General features: G+C 39.8%; 1 protein-coding gene across 1 annotated transcript in view; it reads right to left on the bottom strand.

Moving 5' to 3' along the window:
- hap1 (huntingtin associated protein 1) overlaps positions 1-13,380 on the bottom strand; it is a 32,302-nt gene extending 18,922 nt beyond the window's left edge. The window contains exons 1-2 of the mRNA XM_030093421.1: positions 13,245-13,380; positions 2,141-2,248 (exon numbers count right to left, since the gene is read on the bottom strand). Coding sequence (XP_029949281.1) covers positions 2,141-2,248; positions 13,245-13,380 — 244 coding nt within the window. The remainder of the gene's footprint in view (positions 1-2,140; positions 2,249-13,244) is intronic.

Below are 13,380 nucleotides of genomic sequence, written 5' to 3'. Positions count from 1 at the left end.
TCTGCTGGAGTGTAGAGATAAGGGCACGAGGTTATGATCAGCCATTAAATCCACAAACACGCCAAGCTACCTGAAACCTGCTCGCACGTTGGTCACAAGACAATTTATGGTTCAATAAAACTGTGACGGGACGTTTGAGGAGAAATAAATGTGGATCCAATATTCTATCGCACGTTTATCAACTTGATTCAAGAAAAGTAAAGAGAACTGAATTCAAGAAAAAAAAATAAAGTTGGAATATTGCAATGTCAACCTTTATCTCAAAACTCCTTAAATGCTCACACTGCTATTAGGCTTTAGCAGTGATGCCTGATAATAGAATAACAACTTCAGAGACTCTTGACACTCTTCAAAATTTCAACGTGGATAAAATAATGAGACCAAAAGTGAAACCTTCCCCTTGAAATGACCTCACGTTCTCCGTTCTGAACAACAGCAGTTAACAACCCGGCTCCAGCAGTCATTCATCAGACCAAACATGGTTAAACATTACCAACTCCATAAAAAAAAAAACACAAATCTACTCATCATTTCCTGATGAAAGAGACAAAGGAAAAAAACCAAGAATTGTGAGGTTTAAATGTGACATTGAGGACATGATCAATGTGATATTATATAATAATGAGTCAAAGATTAATTCCAAACAACATTAATATGTCATAAAATACCTTCAGGCATTACTTTATTGAATAATATCAGCCACAATCAGTAGAGTTAACACACTGGACCTCTACATGACAAACGACAATCAGTGGGGCAGGATTCAAGCAAACATTGAAGTTTGCCGAATTACAAGGAGCAGGAAGGAAGCGGGAAACGACCTGAACAGGAGGAAGAGGCAGAGATGCATCCAGGAACTAATACGCCTGTGAATAATCTACTCATCTAAATCTCATCTATATTACTGGAGACACATAAAGGTGGAATAAAAAAAGAACCCGAGGAAAAGAGCACATGGCGCAAAAGAGGACTTTGAAAAAATGCCACCCGGAACAACTGCGGGAGCTAAATCTGGACTGCAGCTCCGCGAGAAAAGAAAGTGCTCACAAATAAACCCAAATACCAGTCAGTCACTCTCCAAACGGGAATCTTTTCTGGCCACTCAGCATGTGATCTACTGAATCTCCACAAGCTGTAAAACACAGTCTGATATCTGACTGAGAGCCAGGGCGCCTCTACCTTACTTCCATCAGTGTGAGGATCTGTGAGATTTGGAGGGAGGAATGACGACTTGTTTGACTCCAAGTTAAATATTAGACTCACGTGTACATCTGAGTCCGGCTGCTTAGTTACCCACCCAAGAAAGAAAGGAAGTGATTACTTCAGACCGTAAATTTCAATCAGAATTCAAAGTCCTGACTCCATGTGTCTTTATATCTGCAGCCCTACATCAAATCTTATTCTCTCTTTTAATCATCAACAAATGTTTTTCAATGTTCATTTAAAATTAGCTTTGCTGGAAAATTTCGAGTATTTTTGTTTGAAAACACAATAGAAAATACAAGCGATGGTTTATGTACCAAATGTAGAGAGAAAAATGCCAGAAAGCTGAAATTAAAACCAGAAGAAATTTGTCATGGTGTAAACACAGTGACTAAAGGCTTTGTAAACAAATTACAGTTTTCACAACTCTAAACTTCCTTCAAGACAGATTTATAAGATCAGAAGGAATCAGTCAGATTAAACCTCATCTGAAGCTGACTCTTGTCAAAAAACAAACCAAAAATGCTGCAAAAAAGAGTCTATTAAGATATATATAACACAACATGAATGTCTCAAGTTATAAAACAAGAAAACAAGAAGCAGGAAAAACTAAATAAAAGTCACACCCGATAATGACACCGTCTTGGGCCGTCTTGTATTTTGCCCGAAGCAAAAGTGAATCACTGCCACAATGGACTGAACAAAAGGTGAATATCACCAAACTTAACTGTAGAATTCCCACAGAGACTTTCCCTGTCGGGCTAGGCGCAGCTCCATTAAAACAAAACAGACAAGTTTGGCCGTGGCACGACGAGTGAAAGGAGTGGAGGAAAAGCAAACACACATATGTTTCAATACTGATCAAACAAGGAGATTGCAAAAGGACAGCATACGAGCGGCGGAGGCGCAGCTCTCAGGTCAAAGCAGTGAAACTTACTTACGGCGGTAGTTACTGCAGCATCTGGGGTTCTGTTCAGGATGAGTCCAGCCTCCTTCAGAGAGTCTCCATCAAATGAAAGGCTGTGCGCAGCTGACGGCTTCCGTCCTGCCAGAGGAGAGAGCAACAGTGAGGCAGGGTGGAGGTGGGGTGGCCGGCTGAAAGGGAGGAGGAGGAAGAGGAGGAGGAGGAGGACTGGGAGGAGGAGGAGGAGGGGCAACCACACAAGAGGAGCGCTGGATAACCACAATTTGCTCGTGAGACATAATGGACACAAAGAATCAACTTAAACACAGACATGACAGACGTTTCTGAGTCAGCAGGCGTTCGCGTTGTCTGACACAGTCAATCTCAAACACACACACACACACACACTTCTCCCTCACGGACACAAACACAACAAAACTATCAACCATAACATCCCAACGAGAGTCACTGTATCAAGTCTGCCTCTCAGCACCGCTGGTCACTGATTTACAGGAAGTTATCAGCCATTAATTACACTGTATCTCTGACTGATGTGTAAATATGCTTCTTTATGGTTCATACGCAGGGTGGCTCCGGTGCTGGAGTGTGAGGTATATTTCATGAACTACTGTTGGATAAACGCTGAACACTAAGCACACCGAGTACAGCAACCGTCACCAGTTTCTGTGCATAAGCATCTGTGAATGAATAACATAAAGCGCTCTGAGGCTGCTAAAAATGGTCAAAAAATGCAATATAAGTGTCATCCATGAACGGAAAACTCATGTTTCTTTCGTGTGTGTGTGTGTGTGTGTGTGCGTATGTTTTCGACTGCTGTTGCAGATTATTGTCCGATTCATCTTGGATTATTCCCGCACAAAATTCTATAGGAGAGGTTACACACCTTTTCATTCAGAGGGAAATGTAAAGTTTAAATTAAGTTCACTTTGGTCACAACTTAACAGGATAAAATTGTAACATCACATCATATAGAAACCAACTACTCAACATTTTTCCTTACAATGTGAAGGGAAATCTTCAAACTTAATGCACTTTTCACAATTACTTATAAAGTATATTTACTGATTGAATCAATTTGGTTTTGCACAGTAGGCTGCATGTGTGAGAAGAACAACAAGAAATCAGATGTACAAAATCAGCAGAGCTGCACTGTTTGTCACACCAGGAGTAACATGATACCGTCCTGCAGTTTTCACAAAACAACCCGTTATTTTTAATAAAGACAAGCTGTTTGAAGTCTGGCCTGCATTATTGATGGTGGGCCAGGCTCCCATGTTCCCACACACACCAAAAAAGACCACTGGAATAATTCTGATGACATGACGTAACATTTGCAGGTGATCTGGGATTTATTCTGTGGGTTTGTCTTTTAAATGCTCTTTCATTGTCTTGATATCTTGTTTTATGTCTTGTTTTTATCTCTTTGTCTTTGGGAAGTACTTTGAATTTTCTTATGTATGAACGGCACGATGCAAATAAACCTGCCTCTCCTCCTACAGCGGTTTGTGGAGTAACATCAGTGTTGTGCTGGTTTTGCTGCACAGTGAAGGTGTACCTACAGAAACTGGAGGGAAATGAATGGAACCTTTGTGTGTGAACTGCATTTTCTTCGCTGTGTATTCAACAGAGCTGACTCAGACCTGAAACTAAAGCAGATTGAAAAATGCAGCCGGGGCAAAGTCCTGGCGCTGAAACGAAGCCGAGTTAAGTTTATGAAGTGACGAAAACATGATTGTCCTTCATGTCGCACAGCCAAGGACAACAAATAATTAATCAGACTCCGGCTTTCTTCTTGTTGCTCATGTAGAAGACACACGTGACAAAACAGGTTTTTTAAAAACGTCTATCAAACATTATGTAATCTACTGGACTGCAGTGGAAAACAGTTTACATGGGCTGATCTGCAGTGACTTGCTCAGATACAAACTGTACATTGCACATCTGAGGAGTTGGGCCTGTTCGAAAAAAACAAATTGAAAAGTAATAATAAAATAGTATCTAAGAGTTTTAATTATTTCTTTATCTCATAAACTTCATATTTCCTTTTCTCGTGGCGTACCTGCAGACATTTGAGTTAGCTCTCAGGGCTGGAATTCTCAAAAGGGGAAGTTACTGTAATTCAGTGACATTTTGGAGTCCTGTATTATAGTATTTTACTCTTACTTTAGTGGCCATGTACCGTAATCTACTTCTAAACATCTGGGAAGCTAAGTACCGGCAGAGTGTGTCCATGTTCTTCACACATCTTAAGTGTTTTAACAGAAACGTCTTGTTTTGTGTGCAAATCTAATCCTTTTGTGCATGAAATTGAAAACACAAGCAAACTGGAAATAATAAGGAAGTGATACCTTGAGTAGGCCTCCGTCCAGTCACTTCAGGACGTTTAACATCAACTTCAACACGTAATTCAGTAGAGTTTTTTCTTTTTCAAATCTGATCGCATAGCTCTGCTGGTAAAGCTGGTCTTCCACCAGACTTTATGTTTGTGGTTCAGTCTTCCTTCTGATCCTCTTGTCCAAATGTGTCTGCTTCCACTGCAGGCTGAGCGCCTGGAAGGCCATTGGTGTGTGAGTGCGTGTGGAAGCATGAATGAGACTAACTGTGATGGAGTCCATTAAAGATAATGTTTGACTCCAGTAATCCTTTCAACATTACATGGGTGAACATAGTGTGTGTCTCTGGTAGATCTTCTGTCAACACTTCTATACATCTTGTTTTATTTCCTCTGCAGCTCCATATACATCTATAAACTCATTTCCAACCATGAAACACACTTCTGGAGCCTGAAATAGTGTATTAATCATACTCAAATAATCCAGATGAAGTCTATATGAAGCAATGACAGAAAGCTAAACCCACTTTCTTTATTTAACAGGTACTGTGGCATAAAAACATAACTTTAAGTTAACCCAATAAAGGTTTCTGGTGAGGCTGCTTATATGTCTGCTAGTTGTCCCCATCAACATAAATTAAAAGATAATGTAAAACGAGGACTGACTGATGCTTCATTTCAGTGCGAACAAAGACAGAAAAAAAAACACCTAAAACACCACAATTTAACAGGATAACTGCCTTTCAGTGTGAATTAAGCTATAACCTGTGTTATTAATCAGTCGGCTGGTTTAACATTGGATGAAACCATGAAAGGCTGGAGGGTATCCTCCAGTCCTCCGCCCGGAGAGGAGCCCACCCTCCAGCAGCGCCGTGGAAATTTACCCTCACCGAGTATGAACAAAACAGCGGAGAGACGTGTCCGAAAAGGACGTGCGAGAGAAGAAAGAGGCGAAGGAACAGAGGAGGAAGTCAGACTTACATGTTAATTTGACTGGAGTGCGCGTTCAAGGTCGCAGTGTGCCGTGAAGTTTCTCCATTAAACTTCTCAGCTGTCACAAAGGGGGAGCTGCCGCGGGGCACCATGGGAAACTGAGTTTTTTTTAATAGACTCCAATCACAATTAGCCCTGTTTTCTGAAACAATTTCAACTTTAATGAGTCAAACGAGTGTAACTATAGAAGAGTAAACTGTAAACAACGAACATCTCTAATTTTCTTTTGCTTTATTGCAAGGAAGTGTTGTCAAAATGTCTATTTTTAATTAAACAGCTTAGTTTTTCACAAACCAGAAGAAGTTGAAGAAAAACACAAGCAATTTTAACCATTTGCTGTTTCTTTCTAAAGAATCTTCACAATAAAATGTTTGTGAATGTGTTGCATTTTTTTTACTATGAATTTTGTTGCATCCAAAACTAAATGCTTAATTTGACAATTAGCCTGGCAAAAGATTAGATTTTTTTTTTTATATTTAATGTTACATTGTAATTTATTGTTTTTCACAGTCACCTCATGGGCCTGATTTGACCCCACACACGTTTTGGCTAATGGGTCATCTGTCCATCCACCTGATCCAACTGGTTTTATCCCGTACAAGGTTGCAAGGTGCTGGAGCCAAATGCAGAGAGCAGGATACACCTGGACAGACCACAATGCATCACAGGGCCGACACGCAGACAGACAACCACACACACTAACATTCACAAATAAGGGCAATTTAGGGTCACCTACTACCTCACATGTATGCTTTTCAAGAGGGACGAACACACAGGAAGAACATCCAAATAGCACACAAGAAGGCCCATCCATATCTGAGTATGGACCTTCTTTCTATGAGGTGAAAAACTCGACACAATTATTATCTAAACAAAGGTTTTTACAGAGAACCAATTTTTATTGTTTTTGAGAATTAATAGTAATCTTTATAAATTCAATAAGTATAACCATTACCCTCTCGAGCATTAACTTAAATTCTCAGATTTCAGTGTAAAATTATCGCTTTATGTGCAGCTTAATGCACGCTTTAACATAAAGAGAAACTCTCATGTACAGGCAAACTACAGAACTCAGGAGTATCTGGTCACATGAAATTTTTTTCCCAGTCACTCACTCTGTGGATATTCTTAGCTGCTGTGTGTGTGTGTGTGTGTGTGTGTGTGTGTGTGTGTGTGTGTGTGTGAAAGAGAGCTATTTTAACCAGAGCGACGTCTGGGTGTTGATTGATTGTCTCTGTCTCCCTCTAGTGGATAAACACAGGAGGTACAAAATAGATCGTCTCTCGACCATGTCTTCCTCTGTGTTTGAAAAGATTCCAAAGTTTTACATACAACCAGAGGCGTCGCTACGGGGTAGGCAACACAGGCATTTGCCTAGGGCCCCGAGCTGAAGGGGGCCCCGAGCGACGGCTGACATCAGTCAATTTCAATGACAAATTAAAGGCGCTACACTTGACGCTGCAACGAGTGTGTCGAAAATCCCCCGCAAGGGGCCCTTTTCCGAGTACTGACCGGTTAGTTTCTAGTAGGGGGCCCCGACAGACGAACCCCCCCCCCCCCCCCCCCCCCCCATTACAATGTTAAAACGATTTAAATGAATTGCATATTGTGAAATGTTAATATTTACATTATATGATTAAATTAAATATGATGCACTTTACTGTGTTTTGAAAAAACAAAAGACCTTTAAAACTGATACATTGTTGCCAACTCCTCACTTAGTAACGTTCTGAATGACGTCATCTTGTAATTTGTGTAGAGGCTCATTTGCATATCTAGGTCAAATTAGATGATGGCGTCACTTAAAACGATACATTGTTGCAAACTCCTCAGTCAGGAAGGTTCTAAATGACATTTTTATACAGAAAGAAGGAACCATATTGGTGCAAAGTGAGTCACGTGAAGTGACAGAGCTACAGCCATAGAGTCCTGACTCCTGATCATTCAAAGGCAGCTTTTAAAATGAAGTACAGGAATCTATTGTCATACATCTATTGTGTTTTATTATTCTTTGCAAATGCAGAAATGCTATTTACAGTTACAAATCAAATTTGATTGGTGCCTTGTCTCATGTTATCACACAGTAACATTTGAATAATTTAGATTGACTTGAATTGATTCAAAGTCCTTTTTTTTTGTCCCACAGGGGGAAAATGCAGTGTTCCAGCAGCACAGAGAAAATAAATATAAATGGAATAGAAATGTGAAATGTGAAATTTACAAAGCCCAACCATAAATAAAAAAATGTAATATAATTCAAATATAAATTTAGGATAGATATAATTAAATAACAGTTGCAAGCTAACTGACATAATAAAATATAATTTAAATATACATTTAAGACAGATATAATTAAATAACAGATATAAACTAACAGATATAAATTAATAATTTACATATACATCTAAGACAGATATAATTAAATGAATAACAGATATAAGTAACAGATATGAATTAAATATTATTCAAATATACTTTTGAAACAGGTACATATGTAGACTATAATAATAATAATAACAGATATAAATTCAATATAATCTAAATATACAGTTAAGACAGACACATATGTACAATATAATAGAAAAACGTGAGAAACACAAAAAATACACACAGGAGTTTCACAGAGCTGAATGGATTATGGATGATAATGAATGATTGCACCTCCCCCCCCCCCTCCTTTTTTGATTGACATGTAAGTGAGAGGCTTGCAGACTGTTTGAGTCCTCCTGGTTCCATAGCCGCGGTGCACCAGACAAATTTACCAGTATTTTTTTTTCAGCGTGAGAAATACAATGTGTGGCATGAGTGCATGACAAAAGACCGAAATGCGTGACTGTCACGCTCAGTGCGTGAGACTTGAGAGCCCTGCCAGTTTGCATGGGGCTTGGGGCCGACATGACTGTAAGCCCTTGCATCAACATGCGGTCAGTGATGTCAAACACACACAATGAAGCGGACATATCCCTCAGGGCAAGCTGAGAGAAGAAAAATCAAGAAGAGGATGAAAAGAAAGAAAATTGATAGTGGTAAGTGAGAATGTGTCAGCTATGTGTGTTACTTTAAAAAAAAGTTAGTGCCAGTTAGTCCACGGGACTTTGTCCCAAACTCCCAGTCATCCACCACCAAGCACCAGAAAAGTAAGCTGAGTCCGTGCAAAGTGATTTCAACCATTTTCTTCAAAACACATTAATAAAGTCTGTATATAATCATTCACATTATTCACATATTTACCTCTGCCAGCGGAGGTAATGTAATCGTCATGGTTTGTCTGTCTGTCTGTCTGTCTGTCGACAACATAACTTCCAGCACGGATTATGACAACATTTTCACCGTTATGAATTCAAGTATTTCTTTGCTGATCCTTCGTCCTGGACTTCATTCATCATGATTCTGGGCCCGAGAGGCCCCATAGACCCTCTTTCCCAGGGGATCTAGAAATACCCCTGCATACAACCCAAAGCTCTCAAACATCCTCACAAAAATATATATGATTGTATAGATAGCCCATTAGGCAAAACCTGGGGTCAAATGAGGCCCATGAGATGACCTTGAAAAACAATCCATTCCAATGCAGCATTACCATACAACAACTTTGTTTTCAAGGTGTGAGAGAATTAGCTCAGGAGTTGTTTTTTTTTTTTTTTTTTTTACATGTATAATAATATATTAATTGGACAGGCAGTCACGCTGGTCTGGTTCTAGTCTGGGTCTGGAGGCTTTTATGTACAGAGTTCATGTTATCTCAAAGCATCCATATGTCTCTTCTGGATGCTCCAATTTCCTTCCTAAGTCCAGACCAGACGCCTGTGTTTGAGGTCGACTGGTGACCATAAATTACATGTAGGTGTACCGTGTGGTTGTCTGCCCCTCTGTCTTTACCTTCACTCGCAAAACCATACAGACGATGGACGATTCCTTCTCAAAATGAGCTTAAATACATGATCAGTGTATTTCACAGACTGGATGTCTGCAGCTAATAAAACCATGTTGCTCAAAACTTTGAGAAGACTTCAGTTATTGGATCTCAGTATGGATTCTTTAATGAATTAAGCTTTCAATTCGAAAATGACAAGAAATTCGACAAAAAAAAACAACTTCAATGTAAGTTACCACACTTGGAAAGTGATTGAAAATGTCTATATTCTGATTTTAAAGTCAGTTTCCTTTGCATATTTTATGAACGATCGAAGCAAATTTTCAATATTTGATTTCCTTGCTTCAGATTCTCATGTTGCAGTCACTATTTGTGTCTTTATTTCAGGTAGACTGTTATAAGACATAAGATCTTAATTCCCAGGAGGGACTGACACTTCAAGTCAATTTCCATAAAGTCACATTTGAGTTAGAGAAGGAAAAACGATCATTTGAAATAACTTTATCAAAGTTCTCAGGATGAACTCCAAAACAAAAATTCCTGAAAATTACAATTCAAAAACCAAAATACTGTAAAAACTAGAAGAGAGAAAGGCTACAGAGAGAGAAAACAAAGGTCTGCAGGAAACTCCAGACAAGGGAAGGATACGAGTCCAGTATCTTTCAGTATTCCAGTTGTAGGAAAAAATATCGAAAGTGTTCCATCGGATGGCATCTTAATTTGGAAAGTTGAGGAGTTGTATTATAAAAATGCATGGTAATATCTTCAACAAAAAATTATAAAACAAAAACAACTTTACCCCATTTCTTCAGTCTGTTTGAGGAGTCATTAAAACCTGAGATGGGCCATGTTCCACCATATAATGGTTTCTGCTTTATTTTGCCAGACCTCGATACAGGTGTTCTACTGTCCATTGTTCCAACACATTCCTGCGTGGACAGCCGCCCGCCACCGCAGCGCTCGCCTGTCTTCCATTTGTTAGCCGGGATTAATAATTTACTGCAGTCTCCATCAGCCCAGCGAGCCAGTGGTCTGCTCCAGGCCACTTCCTCTCCCAAGGACAATGGGGCCATTTCCTGTGGGGTGCGAAGCAAAGTAAGAGAGAGAGAAGAGAGAGAGAGAGAGTGTGTGTTTGAAGCTGACATGTCGTATCGCCGGGTCCTGTCCTTGGAATGAAAGACAGACTCAGATGTGCAGCGAGATTCATGAGCTGTTTGCAGGGAGGTTACAGGGCAACAAGAGAAAGAAAACAAGCAGATATAAAAGAAGACATCTTTTTGACCCCTGCTGAAGATGTACCAGCACAACAATGACACTGCACAGAAACTGGGGCACCTGTGATGTGTTATATCACGGCTTTTCAAGGTGGACCGACATCAGAATTGCGCCGAAGTTGCTGAAAGTAAAGTGGGAAGTGGAGTCAGCAGGAGCTGCAGTCCCCAGTGGATCCCACTCTTTTAATTCCTGGCTTATTTTCAAGATAAAGAGGCTGCTGTGTGGGAAAACAATGGCTCCATTCATGTGATTGAAGTCCCTGTGTCTACTATCCGCAGGGATATGTGAGGTAGCCAAAGTCAAAGGCAACAAAAGGCCATTTTTAAAGTAAAATTAAATGTTCTGGTTTTGCCATATGAAAGCATCAGTGAACAGTCTAATAATCATGGAGCCCCTCGAGCCACACACCAAAACCCAGGAGCGTCAATTGGGCCTGGAGCTATTTTTATGAAGAGGGCTGTCAGTCCACACGTTCACTCTGACAAATATAATGGGCTCCATGAGCAGCGGAGGCCCAGCACGCCCCGTCCCGCCTGTCTCTTTCATTGTGTGAGGCGCAGATGAAGACTGTCACAATGGCGGAGAGGACAGAGCCGTGATAGTTCACCCCGAGGCGGAGCACAGCGCACGGCCTGACCTGACTGAGTCCATGACAGCCAGCAACTTTCCTCTGGTTTTGTTTTTGCACTCTATGGCTTATTTCAAAGAGATGTTGAATTATTTTACACAGCTGTCTTCTTACAGGATGATTTTTACAGTAACAGGAACATTGTCGTATTGTCAAAAAGCATCCACCTGATTTCTACTATGAATTTTTAATCAGTATTTACAGGTAAACATTTCTCATGGACCAACATACATATGGGTCAAATGTTACACTGAAAGATGTCACTAGTTGTTATAAAGTCAGTTATGTATGTAATATACAGTATATATCATAATGATTGACCACACAGTATGTTCATTTTCAATATCAATATGATTTTCTTTTCAGCGCTATATTTCATTAAAGTGATTTTCCAGTCTAATGGGATAAAAATTTGTGAATTTCCACTGTAGTTTAACTATGACTTTGTACAGCATCATTATAATTCAGGCATTTTTTAAGTATTGGATGATTTTCCATATCAGTGGAACCTTGATGTACAGTAATAAACATTTTTTTACATTTTGATGTGATCTTTAAAGCAGTGCAAATATAAAAATGTGGTTCCTTTGTTGTCAGTTTTATAACATTTAAGTTGATTTTTAAAGCAGGTACAACAGTGAATACAGTACATACGAGTGTCTATTTATTTATTTATTTCTATTCATTGTCTTCTATTCTAATTTTATTCTAGTTTTTTATGTTTTTTTTTTTGTTATTACTTCCACAATGTTGTATGAGAAGCATCATAACTTGGTCTTTCATTTGTTGGAGCAGTATACATATTTCTTCTGCTTTTCAGTATAACTGTTACAGATTTTTTTGTGTTTTAGTAAAGTTTATTATTGCGTTTTAGATATACACTATGATTCACAGTCATGAACTGGGCAGAAACTCAGGAAATTGCTGTGGATTTCCTACAGTGGTACTATCAGTGTGTTGTCATCAAACTTTGCAGAAACCAGATGACAAACAATTCACAAAAAAAAAACAGTGAGCTGGAGCAGGAGAAGGTCTTAAGAAACATTATTTCATAATATATGATGCATCATATATTACTGTACATTATGAACTGGATTCTTCTTCTGTTTTTTTTTTTTTTACAAAATAGAGTCACAAGACAGAATTACAAAACAGTACCTGCGGAGTTGGGAGGGGGGTCAAAGGTCACTTTCAGTGATCCACAGTGATGACCTGTCTTCTGCTGTGAATCAAACCTGCGAACGTCCAATAGCAACTCCTTGTTTCATGGCCCATAACTAAAGTGACTAAAATGGTACTGTAGCTGTCAAAGTGGTTTGGGGTTCTGTGCCTTGCTCAAGGACACTTCGACATAAAGGACAGGGGGGGACAGAAACCGAATCTGCAACCTGTCTGCCAATTTGCACAACAAAGGGAATTAATATGTATGTATTACTGGGTGGGTTTACATGGGACTTTTAATCCCTCTTTAATTCTGAATAAAATCTAATTCCAATGTCAAATGACCATGTAAACACCTCATTCCAAACATTTTAAAATCAAACTTCATGAAACGTGTTGTGTCTTTGACCCTTCCAGGCCACCGTAAACCCCCGCGGTGAGCAGGGTTTCTCTGTGAAACACCGCCCCTGCTGGCGGTGACTCACCTGTCTGCTCTGGTTTCGGCCTGTCATCAAGGTGTGGTCGATCCTCACGCAGGTGCGCGGACAGACTCGCGAAAAATAAACCGAATAAAAGCAGTAAATACACAATACATCAGCTCATGACTCACTAGGAAGTCGCTGTACCGTTTTACACCTCTGTAGTGTATTATTTATGGAATAAACCAAAACATAAACAGTCCTTTATGTCAGGAATGTCGGATCAGACAAATAGAATTTGCTGCGGCGGTTTTTTTTTCCCCTTTTTTATTAGGAAGAATAGGAATAAATCTAAAGCAGGACTATGTGATATTTCTTCCAGCATGTGCCTTGTAAAATACAGAGTTTTATTAAATCTCATGTCTGTGTCCAACCTGTGTTTACCGACGGCAGAGCGCAGCGCTCCCCGGGTCGACCAGCCGGCCGGCCGGGCGGGCGGGCGGGCAGGCAGGGTGGGGTCCGGGTGCGGGAGGTGGAGCCTGAGCCGAGGTGACGCTCCTTTTTACTCAT

This window comes from Salarias fasciatus, chromosome 6 (assembly GCF_902148845.1).
Source record: "Salarias fasciatus chromosome 6, fSalaFa1.1, whole genome shotgun sequence".
NCBI lineage: Eukaryota > Metazoa > Chordata > Actinopteri > Blenniiformes > Blenniidae > Salarias > Salarias fasciatus.
Note: the sequence above shows the minus strand (reverse complement) of the source record. Positions and strands in the feature narration are given on the sequence as shown.